At 38.2% G+C, this 23,041-nt stretch overlaps 1 protein-coding gene across 3 annotated transcripts in view; it reads right to left on the bottom strand.

The window, feature by feature from the left end:
* UBXN2B (UBX domain protein 2B) overlaps positions 1 to 10,439 on the bottom strand; it is a 30,865-nt gene extending 20,426 nt beyond the window's left edge. For all 3 annotated transcript variants that reach the window (XM_066266172.1, XM_066266173.1, XM_066266174.1), the window contains exons 1-2: positions 10,346 to 10,439; positions 3,065 to 3,168 (exon numbers count right to left, since the gene is read on the bottom strand). In XM_066266172.1, coding sequence (XP_066122269.1) covers positions 3,065 to 3,168; positions 10,346 to 10,426 — 185 coding nt within the window. In that variant the 5' untranslated portion in view covers positions 10,427 to 10,439. The remainder of the gene's footprint in view (positions 1 to 3,064; positions 3,169 to 10,345) is intronic.
* Positions 10,440 to 23,041: the final 12,602 nt, after the last annotated feature.

The following is a 23,041-nucleotide window of genomic DNA, read 5'->3' as shown; positions in this document are numbered from 1 at the left end:
TATTTGTTTCTGGAATTTTGTCTCTTGTCTTCTGTGCTTATCTACTTCCTACTAATCTTTTAAGACCCAACGTTGTGCTAAACATCTTATACATTTTATTTCATTTAATTCTCAAACCAATACTACTGTCTAATTACTTGTAGAGGACATTGTTTTAAGTTTACACATTTTTGAAGGAGGATACTCGAATCATTTTTAAAGTTCTACTTGTGATATATAACCTTTTGTAGATAACTATGTTACAAGAGGTGTCAGGCTATATTCTGAGTTTTTGTATAGATTTTGTTCTTCCTCTTATAAAGAAAAACATAGATAATATTATATCTAGAGTTTCAGATAGTAAAAATATTTAAGCTTAAATGACAATAAGCAAATAGATATTTTGATATCTATTACTGTCTAAGAAGGTGGACCACAGAAATAAGCAGTATTCTGTACCAAGCAAAGCAGGAGATATGTAATGAAACTGGGTAAATGTCTATACTGAATATAAAATCAAAAGAACTGTAAACTGTATACTGAGTATTAGAAAATATCAGACTTATCAAAAAAGAAGATTAGATTACTGATAATGTTTCATATTATATTTAATATAGCTTAAGCCTCAAACAATATCATTTAAGGCAGTTCCTCCTTTCAAATATGTAGATAATTCTAGAGATCTACTCTGAGGCATATTGTCTTTAAAAACTTGCATTATCAAATCATAACTACTCATAGCAACATTGTTTCAGATACTATATCTAAACATATGTGGCAAATAAAAGAAAATAACATTCATTACAATATTAATAATTATGTAGAAAAAGCAAGGAAAATATTAATACACTAATCTTACAAGAAGTCAAATATTTTGATTTGTTATATCATGAATAAATTAAGTCATTCAAAGTCTGCTCAATTGGGGAAACAATGGGCCAATAAAGAGTAAAACTTTGATACATAAATATTTTAAGTATTTTCAAAACTTTGGAGAATATATAAATTAAGGAAGCAGTTAAAATATATAATATAGATATCATACATACATATGTATGCAGGTATATAGACACATATATGTCAAATAAGACTTACATGAAAGGATAGGATATTCAAATACTGCCAAGATAATAACTTGCATACCACAAAGGAAAAACTGTCCTTTACAATGGAGTGATGTGGGGTCAGCACCTTAGCCAAGTGAACACATCACCAACAGTGGGAAAACCTGAACTCATACGGCCCCCGATGTGAAATAATAAGTAGCAGACAATATCATTTACTAGTGTTTTTGACAAATATGTTAAACAAGAATCTAATCATGAAAAAAACAATAACTTAAATATGGGACATTTTATAATACATCTGACCTAGACCATTTAAAAAAAAAGTCACTGTTAGAAATTTTAGATTACGTAGATGAGCTAGAAACAAACAACAAAAAGGTGGAAGAAATGCGCTGGACTCAGATACAGGACAGGAATAATCAAATGCAATGCATGGCCCTTGGCTCTGAGAGAGTGGACTACGGACTATATAGTAAATGATTTAATGAAATTATCTTTCTTTTTTTTTAATAGATTTTTAGAGAGAGAGAGGAAGGAAGAGAGTGGGGAGAGAGAGGAGAGGAGAAAAGAGGAAGAAAAGAGAAAGAAAAAGGGGGAGAGAGAGAGAAACATTGGTCTGTTTTTCCACTTATTTATGCATTCACTGGTTGATTCTGGTATGTGTCCTAACTGGGGACTGAATCTATAACTTTGACATGTTGGGATGACACTCTAGTCAACTGAGCTACCCAACCAGGGCTAACTACCATTCATTTTCTTAAAAAAATTTTTTTTTGATTTATTGATTTTAGTGAGAAGGCAGAGGGAGAGAGAGATAGAGAGACAGGAACATCAATCTGTTCCTGTATGTGCCCTGAGGAGGGATTGAACCGGCAACCTCGATGCTTTGGAAGGGTGCTCTTAACTAACCGAGCTACCCAGCAGGGCTAATTACCATTCATTTTGGAAGGTGTGACATGTTATCAAGGTTAGAAAGGAGTGTGTACTTCTTATTAGGGGATGCATGCTGAAGTGTGCAGGAAGAAGTGTACTGATGGCTGCACTTTACTTGCACACAGCTGAGTAACAGAGCACATACACAAACGCGATGCTGCAACACGTTAGCCATGGTGATGCATACACAGCGTACATTCAGGGTACTAATTTCTTGATTATCTATGGGTTTGAAAATTTATAAAATAAAAAAATTGGAGAAAATTATAAATATTATATTTTTCTTATTCAGGTCCAGAAAGATATGCTATTTTCGTCTTCCCTACAAAAGAATGTGGAGTAGCAAGAACAGTAACAACAAAAGAAAAAAATTTTTCAGCGAATTTTTCAGCTTTTGGTAAAAAAATCAGACTTTCTGAGAATGAGATATAATGGGAAAACTCAAGTTCCCCACCAGTGATGATATTTGCAGTACTAAAAAGACATTAATAAAAAAGATTCCTGGGTACAAGAAAACTCATGGCAATAAAATATACTTGGCTCTCATCTCTTTAGTGTTCACAGCTGGTTCTTTTTATAGTTTAGGGATTTTAACAATAGTAACAACTACCTAGGAGGTTATTTATTAGACTGATCGTCACCTAAGGGAAGCAGATTCCTGAAGTTACAGATTCTTAAATGGAGGCCCACAGACACATATGAGGCTTCATGGAGAGGCTTGAAGTAACACAAAAACCCTTAAACAAGATTGACAAAATTGTGCATAAATGTTCTGAGAAGAGAGGATCTGTAGCTTTCATTAGGCCCTCAATGAGTCATATGACTCAACAAAAACCCACTATGCTCCAGAAAAATACTATTCAGTATATAATTCTATGCTGGCTACCAAATAATAAGTATTTAAGATTAGGTTTCCATAAATTTCTTCGAGCTTTCTGAATATTAGAGTTTTAGAAATAGTATCTAAGTACTATTTATTTTAAGAAATTATAGATTTTTTTAAAAAAATTTCAAACCCACTTAAAATAATTTGGGATTAGCAAACTAAAAAGAGATACAATTTTTACAAATGAGCTAATACATACCTTTGAGGTGGTGTTCGTGGGCTTTTAAAGATTGAAGCTTTAGGTCTATCAGATTTGGAAGACTTGCATTTTGCTTCATCTTCATACAATTCTGCCAAGGCCAACTATAAAATAATAGATATGTTATAAAGTATAACACCAGAAATCTACTCTTCCATACAACCAGAAATTATGAGTAAAATATAAATTTGTAATTATGTTGTAAAGGTTTCTAGTAAAAAATGAAGGCTGCTGCTTCAGAAGATGACTCTTGTTCAAAATAAAACAACTGACTTCTCACTTTATAAAACTAAACAAAGTGCCACATCTATTAGAATAAATTAAAGTTACAATAATTATTTATTTTCAAATAACTATTCAACAGTTTCAAAAACTGTATTTGGTAACAGGTCATTCTCAAAGTTGAACCTACAATTCTACAGTCACAATTTGTTCTCATTAGAATTCAAAAATTATTTCATTTAGTTGTTCAAGTTTTCTAAGTCCAAACACATAAAACAATTGCAAAATTATCCTATTTAAAAGTCTACCCGACATATAAGTTTCATAAAGTTTAGGAAAATGAGCTACTAAAAAAATAAAAGACAATGAATTATAATATACATGGTTTATATAACTTTTAGAAAGTAACACTGCCAAATTATGCTTTTAGATATATGGCTGGCTGTCTTCAAAACAAAATAATCAAAACAGTTCTTGAAAGTATAATTTTAAAAAGTTATCCAAATATTTTAGTTTTAAGTTAGTTGTTTCCACTTTTGATATCTTTGGACAAGAACCCCAAAATAAATGCCCCTTGTATTTAAGTATAATTGGGATGGCCAAATCTCTGGGGAAAGAAAAACCCAAATCAAACCAGCCAACCGACATATCAAACTAGCCAACAAACAAAGTACCCCAAAACCAGATAAAGTGCTCCTACTGGAAACACGAGAGACAAGAAAACTACCTAACAGGCCTGACCAGGCCGTGGCACAGTGCATAGTGCATCGGCCCGGGGAGCTGAGGACCCAGGCTCAAAGCCGTGAGGTCGCTGGTTTGATCACAGGCTCATCAGCTTGAGCGAAGGATCACTGACATCACCCCATGGTCACTGGTTTGAGCTCAAAGGTTGCTGGCTTAAGTAAAGGGTCACTGGGTTGGCTGGAGCCCCTCAGGGAAGGCACATGTGAGAAAGCAATCAATGAACAACAAAGGTGCCACAACTATGAGGTGATGCTTCTCATCTCTCTCCCTTCCTGTTTTCTGTCCTTGTTTGTCTGTCTCTCTCTTTTTCCCTCTCTCGCTAAAAAAAAGAAAGAAAGAAAGAAGGAAGGAAGGAAGGAAGGAAGGAAGGAAGGAAGGAAAGAAAGAAAGAAAGAAAGAAAGAAAGAAAGAAAGAAAGAAAGAAAGAAAGAAAGAAAGAGAAAGAAAGAAAAAAAGAAAGAAAGAAGAAACACTAACCTGCAGGGATTCCTTCCTTAGTAGAAAAAGAACAACAGGGAATTGGGGCAAAGTTAATTCTTTGAAGGTTCTATTAATCAACTTTTAAAACTATACACAAGAAAACCAAAAGGCTTTATTTTTCCTCCCTGCATTTTCATCCTCCACAGACGTCAACTTTGATATTTTTAACATGGTAATTTTGCTAGACATCATAATTATAGAAGTGCTCTCTAATCCAGAAGAACTGAATTAAATCCTAACTTAGGCTATTATTCTGATATTGGAAGAATTTAATTTCTCTGAATGCTAGCTCCCTCTGTAAATGTATATTAAAAATTACCTTGTTTTATGGAATATAGACTATACATGAAACACATGAGAAGTGCTCCCTTACTAGAAGATATTATTTTAAAATGTTTAATGATTATATCAGTGTTTTATTTTCTCCAATTTCTTTTTCTTTCTGAAGTATTATCTATGTATCTCCTATAACCATTTCCTACCTTATCCCTTAAAAACAAGAAAAAGAGAGAATGAGAGACAGAGACAGACACTCTGACAACCTACCCAAAATTTTTGAAATCTGTTCAAAACAGTATTTCTTTATGGACTTCCTTGTGAGCTGATTATATTCCTCTGCCTCTAAGAATTACTATTATGCTATTCCTTTTCACATCAATGGAAATGTTATCTGCATTTCGAAGTCTCATTTCAGCCATCCTTCATAAAGCCTTTCCTAATTTTCTTAACTAAATGATATTTCTTTTCTAAATCCTCATAGCATATGCTATCTTATTACTGGAATTTATACTAAACATTATACAGTATTGTCATCACCTGTCTTATTATTTTATCTCCCCAATTATATTTTAGGTTTCCCAAATTGCTTCTAATATAGTACTTAATAGGCACCCGGCAAAATAATTGTGAATTATGTAGACTACAACACAACATAAATCATAGAGATATAGATAGAGTAATAAAGTTACAGATTTTAAAACTGAGATTATTTTTGCCATACAGTCTTATATCTTGTTAGGTTTTTGCTTTAAGATTTGAATAAATACTGTAAATCAAATAATTTTCTTCTCAGAAACGAATAAAACAAGCAATACCTTTTGACTCCATAGAATGTGGAATATATATTAACAAAATAGAAATATGGAGAAAATTATTTAAGAGCAGGTAGTCAAACTTGAAAGGTCCTGGTTATTAATGGTACATCATTAACTTAGAAGAAAATGAATGATTTTCAGAGAGAGCTAAGCCAGGATGCATGATGTCCCTGCAGCTTTATGTGGTATAAGTTCATTAGTAAATATTCAAAGAAACTTTATTCATATTATTTGACATAAATAAATTACCATTAGTAGAAGAAATAATGATTTAAACTGATCAAAATAAAGTGAAGTACTGGTCAAAACCAACAGAACAACAACAAAATCTCACAGATACAACACATGTATTGTGAAGTACTGATGTATTGTGAGTTCTCAAGATTCAGTGTTCCACAACTGACACTATTAAATTATGAAGGTATTTCAAAGACAGAGCACAAAATATGTAAGCATGGGTCATCTTTTCTCTAGAATTTGCAATGTGAAGAACATGAAAAGAAACCTGAAGGCAAAGTTACTGAGTGAGAAAACCAGGTATATCAGGTATATAACAAAAGATTAAAAGTACTGGAATTCTAGCCCTGGCCAGACAGTTCGGTTGGTTAGAGCTAGAGCATCATCCTAAAGTGCAGAGGTTGTCAGTTTGGTCCCCGGTCAGGGCACATACAGGAACAGATCGAGGTTCCTATCTTCTTCTCTAAAATCAATAAAATAAACGTTAAAGGCACTGGCTGGTTAGCTCAGTGGTAGAGTGTTGGCCTGGTATGTGAATGTCCTGGGTTTGATTTCTGGTCAAGACACACAGAAGAAGTGACCATCTGTTTCTCTACCCTTCCCTCTCTCCCTTCTCTCTCTTTCTATATATATCTCCTCCTGCAGCCATGGCTCTATTGGAGCAAGTTGGCCCTGGGCACAGGATGGCTCCATGGCCTTGTCTCAGGTGATAAAACAGCTCACTGTTGAGCAGCAGAGCAATGCCCCAGATGAACACAGCACTGCCTGTAAGGCTTGCTGGGTGGATCCTTGTCAAGGCACATGAAGGAGTCTGTCTCTCTGCCTCCCTGCTTCTTCTCACTTAAGAAAATAAATAAATAAATAAACAAGGGAAAAAGGTGCTGGAATTCTCACTCTTCTAGTGACCAGAAGATACAATGCAGATATTTTTTATATAGAATAACAACATCAGCATCACCTGGGAACCTTGAAAAATGCAGATGCTCAAGCCCACCCTAGATTTAAAAAAATTGGGGACACAGCCCAGCATCTGTGTTTAAAAAAGCTTTCCAGGTAAATTCTTATTTTTTCTTTCTTCTTTTCCAAACGAGAGGAGGGGAGATAGAGAGACAGACTCCCACATGTGTGTCGACCAGGATCTACCTGGCAACCCCCATACTGATGCTCTGCCCCTCAGGGGCCATGCTTGCAATCCAGCTACTTTAAGCACCCGAGGCAGAGGCTCCACATAAGGATCCTCAGCACCAAGGCTGATGCACTCGAACCATGACTGCAGCAAGGGAAGAAAGAGAGAGAGAGAAAGAAAGAGAAAGCGAGAGAGAGAAAGGTGAGGAGGAGGGTTCGAGAAGCAGATGGTTGCTTCTCCTGTGTGCTCTGAGTGGAAATAGAACCTGAGACATCCATGCCAGGCTGACCAGGTGATTCTAATGCCCACTAAAATGAGAATCAATGATGTAGAATACTGATATCCAACAAGATTAGGATACTCATGGTAACTGTAACCTAGTATCAGATAATCTTAGTCTCTTCTTCCTTATAGAACTCTCTTTTTATCCCACCCAAAACTCAATCCTAATCCTAGTAAGTACTTAACCCTTTGAGTAGTGATTTTGTTAATCCTTTGAGTGAGGACGTACATGATTGTTCGTATTACTCAAAGTGTTAAAGTTATCCCAAATTCCCAATTCCAACCTTATGGAAATACAGAATTAAGAAGAGATAGCTTTTTTGTTTGATATCATTCTGGAGGAAACTGGGAGAGAAGCATACATAAATTAATTCAATACTTTAAACTACTGTTAAACCCATGTGTGTGGCTGGACTAAAGGGCACCAAAAGAATTACAAAAGTCTCTGAAAATGTTCAGAAATATAAGGTCTTTAGGGTTAGTACTGTCACTAACAAACCCACCCAACTTCCCCCCAAAATGTTTCCCAATATGGGCAGACGAAAGGAGCAGGTAACCACTCCTGATTTGACATCCACAGGAGATTTCTGCAGTTTCTAAGTCAGAGGCTCATAACACTGGGAGGTTTTCTGGGAGACAACTCTCCATCTTTTTCCTTGTGGGAAACAAGGGAATCTCTCCTGATATTAAATGCCAACAAAACTGCCCTGTGTGGTAGCTAAGATATATGTACTTAAGGATATATTTGCTTGTTCCATTAGTAATATATCACCTTTTTCCTCTATAATACCAGGGTGGAATCTTAAAGAAAGCTGTCAGGAAAGTAAAAAATATCTACTAAAAACTGTACTATCTGAGTAACTTTTAAAATAAACATGGCTAGATTAAAAACAAGATAATCCAAACATAATCAATATCCAAGAAGAGAGTCAGGGAAAAGAACATTATCCAATTCTTTTAAACCTTTGATACATACTCTATTTCTTCATATGTCATCACTTGTTGTTTTCAGGTTTCTTTGCAATTTCTTCACATTCTTACTAAATTCTAAAAGGAAAGATTATCAATACTTAGTGTATTTGATATACCAACTCACATTCATAAGAAAAAAACCCAAACCAAACTATATCTTCTTATTGATCATGGAAATGAAAACATTCTCACAATTAGTGACATCTATCAGAACATTTCTGATCATTAGTCATACACTAATTCACTGGATTGTTAGTAAATTTGCCAACAATCAAGTGATCAATAATCAAGCTGTTCTCATTGTACACATACAAAGAAATGGACTTAAAGTAAAGATATTAAGTTACATATGTTATAACTTTTATAGCATTAGAATAAACTAACAAGTGAAAATTATAGTATTTTTCACCTTTAAGGGAAAAGGAACTAAATATTCACCAAGCCAGTACTGGGCCAGGGCAATATAGGAATTGTGCACAGGCATTTTACTGACATTACTTTATTTCATTCATGGCACCACCACCTCACCCCCAGTTTATAAATACACTGAGGATGAGAGAGGTTAAGACATTTATCCTGTATTCATATATTCACACACCTACTAAGTGGCAGGATCAAGATGCTAACCAAAGTTGGTCTGACCAGATACTCCACTTTTCCCCAGCATCCCAGGTTGCCTCTTAGTGATGGTGGTCTACAAAAGAAAAGATAAGGGCCCTGGCTGCTTGATAGCTCAGTTGGTTAGAGCAGTGGTTTTCAATCGCATAGGGCCTATATTAACCTTCATACAATAGCAGGGTGGTTAACTCATTCATGGACAAGCACAGAATTTCTGGCAGGCCATGGTTGAAAACCACTAGGTTAGAGCATCGTCCCTATAGACCAAGGTTGCGGATTCAATCTGCAGTCAAGGTACATACAAGAATCAACCAATGAATGTATACATAAGTGGAACAACAAATAGATGTTTCTCTTTCTCTCTCTCCCATCCTTTCTCTCAAATCAATAAAAATAAATAAAAAAAATTAAGAGGAAAAGATAAAGTTGATGATAGCTTCCTATTCCTTAATTCTCTTTACTACTATTCAATTGACTTATTGGCACTGGAACTATTCTACACTGAGTTCATCTCCTAACCGGACCTCACCATTCTCCAAATTCCTCATTTTGTGCACTGCTTATTTTGGCACTTAGTCAAACACTGTCTTAAATATATTCATATCTTTTGCAAAAAAGGTAGGTAGAAATGTCTTTTTACACTTTCAACAGTGTCCAGTACCAGCTGTGGATCTGATGTGCTGGGTGTCTCAGCATTCTCAGAGCTTAGCAGTATGTTAGTCCACAGGTGGTCATGATGTTCCTTCAGAGAAGTAGAATGCAGGTGTCAAGTAACAGAACTGTAAAGAACTGTAAAGTAATAGAACTTTTCTACTAAGGCTGTGGATTCAGTGTCATTTATGTTTAATTATAGCTCCTTATAGATGGTCGTTTGTTGGATATTATCAATAAACTTATAAGGAGGCAGAAAAAAGGCTAAACTGAGCAAAGTAGTGTTAAACACCGGATAAAGCAAAATTTGGCGCGCTCTTATTTAGTATCTACCCAATGTCAGTGTCCTATAATATCTTTTATAAAGTTTTATTTCCCCCTTTCTCAGGTGCATTGTTTTATAGACTGAAGCTTTTCCAACTAGGCTGTGCAGCCATAGGATAGAATACAGCCCCTTTAAAAGGGAAAAGCTACCTGATTTAAAAATAAAAAAGCACCATTTTTATATACAAGAAATCAAGACAGAAGAAACACCATCCAAGACAAAGATCAAACCAGCACACCTGTTAAGTGATCGCCGATTTCCCCACGACCACAGAAAAGCCTTCCTCCACAGCAAGTCGTGAACCACTAAACCGACCTCACAAAATGCCCTTCTACATGAACAGCTGCTTTGTCAATGGCCAGTGGGGTGGGGGTGGGGGGAATGGACACTTGTTCCCACGCACTGGACGCCGCGCCGCCCTGGGGAGACGGGCCGCGCCGGAGTCACAACTCTGTGCTTAGATCGGATCTGGTGAAGCCGCCTTCCACATGGCCCCGCCCGCGCCGCCCGCCCTCGGCCGCTGGCCGCACCTGCAGGTCCCGTGCGCTCGGGGGCCGCGGCCCGGACGGCCTGTCGGGCCTGCCCGGATCTGCATCGCCGCCTTCCGCCATCTTTGACGCGCTTGCCCACGCCTGCGGCCGACGTGCCGCCTGCAACTTCCGGGGCCAGTTACCTGGCAACCGCAGGAGGCGGTCCCTGCGCGCCTCCGTTTCCTTCCCAGCCTGCGCGCGTCCCTCCTTTCCGTTGCCAGCCCACCTGACCCGACCCTCTTTTTCCTTAAAGGAAGTGGGGTCAGAGAATTACTTTGCGGAGTATCCTCTGCGTGGGCCTCGTGCTCCCTCCGCGAAAAGCCTGAAGGTGGTGAGGCCACCCCAGGGGGCAGCATAGGCTTGCTGGTTCGTTTAATTAAACAATGAAAACATCCTTTGGCTGTCGATCTGAGTAAAACTGCCCCTTTTCTAGTCTTCAAATATTCTTCTGTTCCCTATCAAGACTAGGTGGCACGTCGCCCTAAAGCGTAAATGCTCTTCGCGATCAGAACTAGAGACTACTGGGCCCTTCTCCATCTGAGGTTTATTTAAACTCGTATTTTATCCCAGGCACTTTTATGCCCCCCTGGAAGCAAAGGTAAAAAGTAGTCAAGCTCAGTATGAAACTCTCCAGTCAGTGGGGAGATTTGCAATAGAGCTTTGCAGGAAATGTGAGTGGAAGGTGGGGCATAAAGGAAAGTTTTCTGTTGGTACCTGCCATGTGCAGCATGCTAGATGCACTCCGTGTGTCACCTCTCTATCCCTCTACTAGATGAGTGTTGTTACTGTGTTATGCCCGAGGAAATTATATGATCACTAAATTTCACCCTGCAGTAAATAGTGGTACCAGATAATAAACTTCTCATTTGTTGTCCCAATATTCTTTTTAATACACCTTCTGCCATAGAAAACCCTGGATCTTTTTTATGTTCAGTAGAGACAATGACATTTTGTCTGAATCTTAAAGGATAAATACTCCGAGTAGACTGTAGACCAAAATGCACCACAGGGAAAAGTATAGGTTTGAAGTATCATGTACATGTTGATAAACTACTACGTGGTTGAAGCTTAGGAGAAACAACAACAGATGGGTGAGGTGGGGGGCTTGTGGAACTATTGATAGATTGCAGATGTAGGTTTAGGATAGATTCTGACATATCTAGCTTTATTGAAAAGATTAAACATTATCTCTGGGCCAGTGAGTCTCAAACATCATTGATACACATTAGAACTGTAGCCCCCACCTCAAGTACTCAGATTTAGTTATTATATTGTGGAACTAAAGCATCATATTTTTAAAAATACTCTCCAAGTTGACTTTGCTTTTGGCGATGTCAGTATACCCGGAACTGGACCTGCCATCCCACTTCCAACAATTAAAAAAACTATATAAAAATATATAATAACTGTTTTCAGACATTGAGAAACAGGCAGTACAGGTCTGTGATATACCAGAGAAGGGAAACAAGCAAGATGAACTATGTTTGCTGTGGCTTTCTGCCTGGAACTTTCCTATGATGCAGGTGGGAACGGAGATGGTAGAGCCACTTTGGAAAATAGTTTCTTCTATAGTTAAATGTTCAGTTATCATAAGACCCAGCATATCCACTCTAAGTATGGACACAAGAGGAATGAAAATATCTGTTGCAAAAATATTTGTACCCAAAGTTCATAGAAGCTTTATTCATAATGGCCCCAAACCGGAAACACATAAATGGATACCATTTTGATAAATTCAGTAGAATACTACTCAACAGTAAGAAGGAAGGAATTACTGATTCACAGACCATAGATGAATCTTAAAGACATTATCTTGAATAAAGGAGACCATATGCAAAAGGGTAAATATTGTCTGATTCAATGTATATGAAATTCTAGAACAGGCAAGACTAATATTTACTGACAGAAAGCAGGTGGTGTGTTTAGCAAAAACCTTCACGGCCAAGAGCTTTTCTGAAAGAAAGGGTTTATTGAGTCACATTCTAGCCAGAAGAAGGACCAGGTCCTGGGGCACGTAGTCTGAACCACCAGGAGCAGAGGTAGATGGGAAAGACCAACATGTCCTCCATCCTGGGGCTATCTGCTTTACAATGAGTTTGGGGAAAAAAGATGTTGTTTTGAAAGAGTTTACAATGGCTGTGGATAATGGGGATGGGAAAAGGTGAAGAGAAGACAGTTCTGAGACAGGAGCATAGTTTTAAAGGAAGAAGTATTTGCTACTTTTGGATTGGTTGGGGGCATCACTCTTAAAAGTTTGTGCATAAGCAATATGTGGTAGCCTCTGATGTTTGGTGCTTCCCTCTAGATAAAAGATAGAATAGTCAGCTGGAATTTGCTTCAAAGTTTCAGCTAACATTCAGGAATGTAAACAGTCTTTTGTTTCTGCCCACAGAGGTTAATTGGTTAACCTCCCTTGTCTCTCTCCCCCATTCTCAGGCCTGGTATAATTAAATTTTGGACACTTCAGAATATTTCTCTTATCAGTTGCATGGATTGTTTCTTTGGGTAAGAATAAACTTGAAAAGTTTGACTGAAAAAGAACATATGGGCACTTCTCTTTTTGTGTGTGACAGAGACAGAGAGTCAGAAAGAGGGACAGATAGGGACAAATAGGAAGGGAGAGAGATGAGAAGCATCAATTCTTTGTTTCTGCACCTTAGTTGTTCAATAATTGCTTTCTCATATGTGCCTTGACTGGGGGGCTACAGCAGACCGAGTGACCCCTTGCTCAAGCTAGCGACCTTGGGCTCAAGTCAGCGACCTGGGGCTTCAAGCAAACAATCTTTGGGCTCAAGGCAGCGACCATAGTGCCATGTCTATTATCCCACCCTCATGCCAGCGACCCCGTGCTCAAGCTGGTGAGCCTGAGCTCAAGCCAGCTATTTCAGGGTTTCAAACCCAGGTCCTCTGTGTCTCAGTCCGAAGCTCCATCCACTGCACCACTGCCTGGTCAGGCTGGGCACCTCTTGAGGTGATAGAAATCTTTTATATCTTGATTGTGGTGGCAACTACACAGGTATATACATTTGTTAAAAACACACTGAGCTCTAGAGCTATATATACTTAATAGTGAGTGCTTTTGTGTGTGTGTGTGTGTGTGTGTGTGTGTATGTGTGTGTGTGTCTGTGTGTGTTTTTCTTAAGTGAGAAGCAGGAATTCAGAGAGACAGACTCCGGCATGTGGCATGCGCCTGACCAGGATCCACCCGGCAACCCACTAGGGGGCGATGCTCTGCCCATCTGGGGCATTGGTCTTTTGCAACCTGAGCCATTTTAGCACCTGAGGCGGAGGCCATGGAGCTATCCTCAATGCCTGGGCCAACTTGCTCCAGTGGAGCCTTAGCTGTGGGAGGGGAAGAGAGAGATAGAGAGAAGGGAGAAGGGTAGGAGTGGAGAAGCAGATGATCACTTCTCTTGTGTGCTCTGACTGGGGTGAGTGCACTTTATTATATATAAACTATATATTTATAAATTTGGTTGAAAACACCTCTCCAAATGATTTCATTGTCTGGCCATTGTTAAGAACCACTGATCTAAGGCAATTGGAAGCCATTAAAGGATTTAAAAAAAACTATTTATTTATTCATTCATTTTTAGAAAGGGGGAGAGAAAGAGAGACAGAGAGAGAAGGGAGTGAGGAGCAGGAAGCATCAACTGCCATATGTGCCTTGATCGAGCAAGCCCACGGTTTTGAACTACCAACCTCAGTGTTCGAGGTCGAGGCTTTATCCACTGCACCACCACAGGTCAGGCAATGGATTTTTGATTTAGAAAGATCACAGAGGCATCCCTGTGTTTACCAAATCAGAGTTAGGAAATTCAAAGGTTATTATAACAATAAGTGGTGATCAGGACCTAAGTTTTATCAGTGGCAGTTGAGTAGAGAGAAGCAATAGTTGGTAGAGATATTTGGTTAGGACCTAAACGTTCTAGGGTCTGACATGTAGGATTACATGAAAGAAAGAAGACTAAAGAATGACATCTGGCCATGGCTGGTTGGTTCAGTGGTAGAGCATTGGCCCAGCATGTGGAAATCCTGGGTTCAATTCCTGGTCAGGGCGGCCCACGGTCAAGGTACATATGAGAAAGCAATCAATGAACAACAAAGGTGTTGCAATGAAAAACTAATGATTGATGCTTCTCATCTCTCTCCATTGCTGTCTGTCTGTCCCTATCTATCCATCTCTCTAACTCTCTCTCTGTCTCTGTAAAAAAAAAAAAAATTCCTGGTCAGGGCATACAGAAGTGACCATCTGCTACTACACTCCTCCCCCTTCTCTCTTTCTTTCTCTCTCTCTCTCCCCCTTCTGCAGCCAAGGCTAGATTGGTTCAAGTACATCAACCTGGGTGCTGAGGATGGCTCCATGGAACCTCTGTCTCAGGTGCTAGAAATAGCTTGGTTGTGAGCATGGCCCCAGATGGGGGGTGCTAGGTGGATTGTGGTTGTGGCGCATGCGGGAGTCTATCTTTCTATTACCCCTCCTTTCACTTGGAAAAAGAAGAAAAGAAAAGAAGAGAAGAAAGAAAAGGAAAGAATGACATTCAAAGTTTTGGTTAGATAATTTTATTAATGGTGATACCTATAAATTATTGAGTTGGGAGAAGTAAACATCAAAGAAAAAACATATGATATGACCATTTTAAATTTAAAATTTATATGGGACTCTAGGGTAAAGCAATCGCAAATTTGGTCAGGGCATACAGGAGAAGTGACGATCTGCTACTGTACCCCTCCCCCTTCTCTCTTTCTCCCTCTCTCTCTCTCTCCCCCTCCTGCAGCCAAGGCTAGATTGGTTCAAATACATCCCCCTGGGTGCTGAGGCTGGCTCCAAGGAACCTCTGCCTCAGGCGGATATTAGGTGGCTAGGAGGGAATTCGGATTTGGAGATGCAGATTTGGCATTGATAACATATAAGTGATAGCGAAGTAGATGAGGCTTCCAGAGGCAGTGAGGCACGTGAGAAGCTGTGAGGACCGACAGTACACAGAAACACCAACATCGAAGGACTGAGTGAAGAAAGGAGAACATTTGAAGGAGACTTAAGGAATAGTCAGAGGTAAGATGCAGAGAAGAGACTGGAAAAATTAGTGACAAGGAGGTTTCAGGGAGGGTACCAACAGTGTTATCTCCTACAGATGATCAAGTAAGATTAGGACTGAAAAGTATCCACTAAATTAAGGGAAAAGGAGATTGCTGTTGCAAAAGTCACTAATAATTTCACAGAGAGGAAAATCCATATTTTAGTAAGTTGAGAGTGACAGCTAGGATAGTAAAGGCTATATTTTCAGTAGACTTAAAGTCAATGCTGTGCAGGAGGTGGCTTATGCTATCGACTCGTAAGAGCCTATTAAATTTTCAAGAAGTTTATAGGTAGCTGTTAAACAGTTATTAAAAATTAAATTATATGAACTATAATAAAATCATATTAAAACTAATCTAGTAAATACTTAAAAATCATCATTTCCTGATATTTAAATACCTTTTATTATTATCTATGCTCTTGAGGTTATTTAAGTCTATTTTTAAATTTTAAATTGGGTTTACTGGGGTGACATTGGTTAATAAAATTATACAGGTTTCAGGTGCACAGTTCTACAGCACATCTCTGTACATCTTCTTGTGTGTTCACACCCCCAAGTCAAGTCTTCGTCCATCCCCACTTATCCCCCCATACCTGCCTCCACTGCCCCACAAGCAATCTCCACAATGTTCTTCGTGTCCATGAGTTTCTTATCTTCTTTCTGTCCTTTATTGCACAATCCCTTCACCACCCAGCCCCAGCCCCGTGCCCCTGACAGCTGTCAGCCTGCTCTCTTTAACTCTGTCACTATTTTGATTGTTAGTTCGTTTTGTTCATAAAATTCTACATATAAGTGAATTCATGTGGTACTTGTCTTTCTCTGATTAGCTTATTTCACTTAGCATAATGCTCTCCAGGTCTGTACATGCTGTAGCAAAAGGTAAGATTTTTTTTTTACTATGGTTGTATATTATTCCATTGCAAATGTACCTCAGCTTTTTTTATACACTCATTTACTTTTAGGCACTAGGGTTGCTTCCATATCTTTGCTATTGTAAATAACACTGCAGTAAACATAGGCGTGCATATATTTTTTTGAATTAGTGTTTAGGATTTCTTCAGATAAATTTCCAGAAATGGAATTACTGTGTCATAAGGCAATTTCACTTTTAATTTTTTTGAGTTAACTCCATACTGCTTTCCACAGTGGCTGTGCCAGTCTGCATTCCCACCACCAGTGCACGAGGATTCCCTTTTCTTCACACCTTCACCAGCACCTGTTTTTTGTTAATTTATTGATGATAGCCATTCTGAGAGGTGTGAAGTGATATCTCATTGTGGTTTTAATTTTTATTTCTTTGTGGTTTTTGATGTTGAGCATATTTTCATATATCTATTGGCTATCTGTATGTCCTTTTTGGAGAAGTGTTTATTCAGGTCCTTTGCCCATTTTTTAAATTGGATTATCTTTCTGGTGTTGAGTTTTATAACTTCTTTATACATTTTGGGCATTAAGCTTTTATTGGATGTATTGGTGAATATGTTCCCCCATTCAGTGTGTTGTCTTTTCATTATGTTGATGGTTTCCTTTGCTATGCAAAACTTTTTAGTTTGATATAGTCTCATTTGTTTATTTTTTTCTTTTGTTTCCTTTGCCTGAGGAGATATATTAGAAAAAATATTGCTACAAGATCTGTCTGAGAGTCTCCTGCCTATATTTTCTTCTAGAATGTTTATGTTTTCCATTTTAACATTTAAGTCATTTTTTCTTTCTTTCTTCCTTTCTTTTCTTTTTCTTTCTTTCTTTCTTTCTTTTTTTTTTTTTTGAGTGAGAGAGAGACAGGGAGGGGGAGAGATGAAAAGCATCAACTCATGTTTGCAGCACTTTAGTTTTTCATTGATTGATTTTCATACTTGCCTTGACTGAGCCAAGCTAGTGACCTCTTGCTCAAGTCAGAGACCTTGGGCTCATGCCAGTGACCCTGGGGTAGCGTCAAAGATCCTATGCTCCAGCTGATGATCCTGTGCCTTCCCTCAAGCTAGTGACCTTGGGGTTTTGAACCTGGAAACTTAGTGTTCCAGGTGGACACTCTATCCACTGTGACACCACCAGTCAGGCTAAGTCTTTAGTGAATTTTGAATTTATTATTTTGTATGGTGTAAGAAAGTTTTCTGGTTTAATTATTTTTCAAATTTCTGTCCAGTTTTCCCAACACCACTTATTGAATAGACTGTCTTTAACTTGTTGTATATTCTTGCTTCCTTTGTCAAATATTAATTGACCATATCAGCATCAGTTGATTTCTGAACTCTTTATTCTATTCCATGGATCTCTGTGTCTCTTTTTATGCTAGTACCACACTGTTTTGATTACTATGGCCTTAAATCATAGGTAACTTTTTAAAAAGTATAGTTTGTTATCAGGCGGCATGATTCTTCCAACTTTATTCTTTTTTCTTAAGATTGCTGTGGCTTGACGCTGGCCAGTTTGATCAGTGGTAGAGCATCAGCCCGGTGTGTGAATATCCTGGATTTGATTCTCAGTCAGGGCACATAAGAGAAGCGTCCATATGCTTCTCCACCTTCCCCTCTTACTTCTTTCTCTTTTTCTCTCTTACCCTCCTGCAGCCATGATTCAATTGGAGTGAGTTGGCCCCAGGTGCTGAGGATAACTCCATGGCCTCTGCCTCAGGTGCCAAGAAGAGTTCGGTTGCTGAGCAACAGAGCAATGCTCTATCTACATGGGCAGATCATCGGCCCCCAGTGGGCTTGCTGGGTGGATCTCAGTCGGGGCACATGTGGGAGTCTGTCTCTGCCTCCCCTTCTCTCACTGAATAAAAAAAAATTGCTGTAGCTATTCGGGTCTTTTGTGGTTCCATATAAGTTTTTGGAATATGCCATTGGTATCTTGAGAGGGACTGAATTAAATTTGTAGATTGCTTTGGGTAGTATGAACATATTAATAATGTTAATTCATCCTATCCATGAACATGGTATATACTTTTACTTATTTGTATGTTTTTCAATTTGTTTCCTTAGTGTCTCATAATTTTCCAAGTACAGGTCTTTTACATCCTTGGTTAAATTTATTCCTAGGTATTTTATTTATTTTTTCTGATATTTACACCTATTGTATCTATATGGTGGAGATAACCATATAATGGCATGCTACTGCACACTTGTTTGTTACTCTACATTCATTGACAGCCTGTTGGGAGCTTGAAATTTACTGTGGTTACAGTATTTACACTTCCAAAATTGGCAGATAACACAAATAAGAGTTTGATTGAACTGTTTGTTGATTGTCTACTTTAGATTTAAGGATGTGATGAAAAAAATGTTTGCAATGCAGTTAAAACTTAAGTGTTAGTTCTGGACAGTTGGCTCAGTGCATAGAGCACTGGTCCAGCATATGGACATCCTAAATTTGATTCCCAGTCAGGGAACACGTGAGAAGTGGCCATCTGTTTCTCTTCCCCTCCTTTTCCCCCTTCTCTCTCTCTTCCTCTCTTGTAGCCAGTGGCTCCATTGATTCAAGTGTCAGCCCCAGGCGTTGAGACTTGTTTGGTCTGAGCATCTGACCCAGATGGGAGTTGCTGGGTGGATCCTGGTTGGTGCGCATGCAGGAATCTGTCTCACTATCTCCCCTCTTCTCACTTAAAAAACAAAAACAAAACAAACAAACAAAAAAACTTAAAAGTGTGCTGTATCTGTAACTGTTAAATTGTAAATAGCTAAAAGGGAGAAAAAGACATTTTTTTGCAGTATTTGAAAATCTTTGGTCCCTTAAAGAAAGAAGTTGCTCATGTTACATCATTGAGTTACTGCATATATTTGTATTGTTTCATATACATCTCATAAGTGAGGAAAGCTATGGTATCTCTTCCTGTTCTTCTCCAAAGAAATATAATCACAAATATTTTACTTGCCCTTTATTCTTTAACTATTTTATATTTTCAGTGGTTGAGGGGGTTCAAGAATCCTTGAATTTATCCTGTATTGATTATCTTCCAAGAGCCTCTGTCTCACACTTTATTTGACATATAAAAAGTATTTTTCCCTGGAACTTAATTGTTTTTTTTTAGTTGTATTTATTTTTATATGTTTATTTTTTAGTTGTATTTATTTTTATATTTATTTATCTATTTATTCTTATTAACTAGAAACTTAATTTAACTTAATTTTAATGCCTTATTATACTTATTTTTTACTTCAATTAGACTGTAAGATCCTGGAGTCCCTGGGTCACATCTTTATCTCTAGTGCTTTAACATACAACATGGAACATAATATGTACTTTTAATAAGTGAATGAATGAATGAATAAAAATAATAAGGATACATAACTCAAACCCAAGTTTGACTATCTTAAAGCCCATTTTTCGTTCATAGAAAGTCAGGATATAACAAGACATATCAACAAAGATCTTTATCACATATAGATAGGAGAGACAAGAAAACATAGGCCAATCTGACTTGTATTAATAAACGACACCTAACTTTAAGTTCTCAACATAAATAAATCTCACAGCTATATAATTTTACTTAATAATGGAACATCAAAGAAGCCAATATCAGAGGTCATACACAATGGCCTTATTTCATCTTTTAAAACATTTTAAAATTGGCTTTTTAATATTTACAGAATATAGAATATATATAGTTGCTTATTTTTTATGGATCGTGTATATTATTTCACGTAATTTACAACACTCTATGTTAGGATTTGTCTTCATTCTATAGAAGAAGTAATTGTGGACCAGAGAAATAAGATTAATTTCCTCATGTCACCCAGCTATTAGGTTACAAGCTAAGTTTCAAATTTAGGCCCATTGTATAAATATTTAAAGTGTATGCTTCTCCTTTATAGTCTTCTGGGAGGTTTTTTTTTTTGGTTTTTTTTTGTTTTGTTTTTTTTTTTTGCATCTCCTTACATTGGTGACTGTTCCATTCCTGAAGTTTTCTCAAGGTTAATTCTCATCATTCTCTTCTTACCTACCTGATATGTCTTTTGAGCTTACCCTACCATTTTATCTCCCTTCCAGAGTTCTGTCTTCAGCCTTTATTTTCTTAATGTATATGCTTTCACTACACCATATCATCCACTCTCATACCTACTGCTTGCACACAGTAAATTCCCATTATTTTCACTAGTTATGTTTTATAAAGTTGCTCAGAAAACTGAGTTAGTGGATACCAAGCCATTGTTCTTAGAGAAACTACAGGGTTAGGTTCCTGCAAGGTTCTGATCACATTTTCATCAATTGATTGATACATGGCCTTGTATTATGCCTGTTTTTGTTGAAAGACACGTTATTTAATATAAATTGTTGGTTCATTAACACTGAACTCACGTCTAAATGGAGCTTATCTAATACACGTATTTTTTCTGCAAGGCACATCACAACCTTCCTGCACGTAGGAACTTGGGCTTGCAAACAGCGGTTTCCATTATGCCTGGGGCAATTTTTAACAGCAAGAAAACAAAAAAGCAAAAACTATGACGTAAGTAGACCAGGCATTTGTTTACAGTATAAAAACTGAAACAAGAAGCTAGAACATTTTCTTGTTTGGCCCCTCAGCTGGGAACCTGTTCATTGGGCAGTTTAATTTTTATTTATTTATTTGTTTTTACTTCTGTGCACATGTTTGTGAATGACCACAAAAGTCCTGTGAGCATTGATTTGGGGTTACAAATACATTTTCTTGAGTATGTCAATATGCAAATATGGAATCTGTGAATAGAGGATAGAATGCATTTAAGATTTCCCAATCTATTTTTCCAATACCTGCTTCTTATTGTCACATTCCCAACTGCTTTTTCAACTATTATTTACATTTGGATGTCTTGAACCAAAACCTCTTTTTTTCTTTAGTGCATTCCCCTAGGATGACAAATGGCCAGATGTTCCAAAGGCAAAGGAAAGAGAAAAATGGATTTCCTCTGTTTATATATGAGAAAGTGGCAACTGCCTGAATGGAAGGAGACAAGCTTTGCCTCCTGGAAAGGGATGGAGAGGGAGCTGGGTCCTCACTATAATCATTTGCAATGTAAATATCTCTCTCCAAGGTCAGAGGAGCCACAGTGTCTGTTTCATAACTTGGAGATGTCTCCACAGTCCTGTGGAGTCCTCATTTTCCCTTGCCATGTAAACACATACCAAGAGAACTTCTGGAGTTCTCTCTCTGGATCTCTCACTATCTATAAAGTTGTAAGTTAACTTTCTGAGGCTTGCTTTTAGCTCAGGATTTGATATTTGTCCTATTATTATTATTATTATTATTATTATTATTATTATTATTAAGTGAGAAGCTGGGAGGCAGAGACAGACTCTCACATGCACCCCTACTGGGATCCACCTGACAAGCCTCGTATCAGGCAATGCTCTGCCTATCAGGGCCGCTGCTCCGTTGCTTGGCAACCGAGCTATTTTACTGCCTGAGAGGAGGCCATGGAGCCATCCTCAGCACCTGGGGCCAACTTTTGCTTGAACCATTTGAGCTATGGTTGCAGAAGGGGAAGAGAGAGAGTGATATGGAGGGGACACTTCTCCTGTGTGCCCTGACAGGGAATTGAACCAGGACATCTACAGGCCAGGCCAAGGCTCTACCGCTGAGCCAACCGGCCAGGGAGTATTTGATCTTCTTTAGAAAAATGTATTCTGAAAACACCAACTCTGTAGAAACAGAAAAAGATTTTATCTAAGCTCCACAGATCAGTGCCTGACTATGGCAAAGTAGACACCATCCTCTTTAAATCATACCTTATCCTCCTTGCTCCTCAAAAAATGTAAGAGAGGTTCACTGCCACACTCAAGGTTTATATCTATAATGTTTTCTAGGTTTATTGCAAAAGCCTATTTTTCTGTCTTCTCTGATTAAGATCTGGAGAGTCTGGAGTAGAGTTTGGCATCTCAGGTTACTCAAAGCAGTTCACTTGGACACTAGTTAGTGTGTATTTCCTGTGGCTCCTGCTCTACTATGCAGCACTGTCACCAGGGTGAAGGTGGAGTTTCTCCCTCTCCAATTCCCAAATCCAAATTCTCAATCTTTACCAATTAGATAAAATGCTTTAAAATAATTATTACTGCCTGACCGGGTGGTGGCGTAGTGGATAGAGCATTGGATTGAGATGCGGAGGACCCAGGTTGGAGACTTCGAAGTCTCCAGCTTGAGCACAGGCTCATCTGGTTTGAGCAAGGCTCACCAGCTTGAGCCCAAGGTTGCTGGCTCAAGCAAAGGGTCACTCAGTCTGCTGTAGCCTCCCCTCCCTTCCCCGGCAAGGCACATATGGGAAAGCAATCAACGAACAGCTAAGGTGCCGCAACAAAGAATTGATGGTTCTCATCTCTCTCCCTTCTTGTCTGTCCCTCTCTTTGACTCTCTCCGTCATAAAATAAATAAATAAATAAAATTAAAATGCTTAAAAAATATTACTGAGCAGTCCCTTAAGGTTTTAGCTGCCATTCGAAACTGTTATCAAGCAATTACGTTTTAAAATTGGGAATTCACTGTTTTCTTTCTTTCTTTTTTTTTTGTATTTTTCTGAAGTTGGAAACGGGGAGGCAGTCAGACAGACTCCCACATGCGCCCGACCAGGATCCACCCAGCATGCCTACCAGGGGGCAATGCTCTGCCCATCTGGGGCATTGCTCTGTTGCAACCAGAGCCATTCTA

The sequence above is a fragment of the Saccopteryx bilineata genome, chromosome 3, assembly GCF_036850765.1.
Source record: "Saccopteryx bilineata isolate mSacBil1 chromosome 3, mSacBil1_pri_phased_curated, whole genome shotgun sequence".
Classification (NCBI taxonomy): domain Eukaryota; kingdom Metazoa; phylum Chordata; class Mammalia; order Chiroptera; family Emballonuridae; genus Saccopteryx; species Saccopteryx bilineata.
The sequence above is the reverse complement of the archived record's forward strand: the minus strand, read 5'-3'. Positions and strand labels throughout refer to the sequence as shown.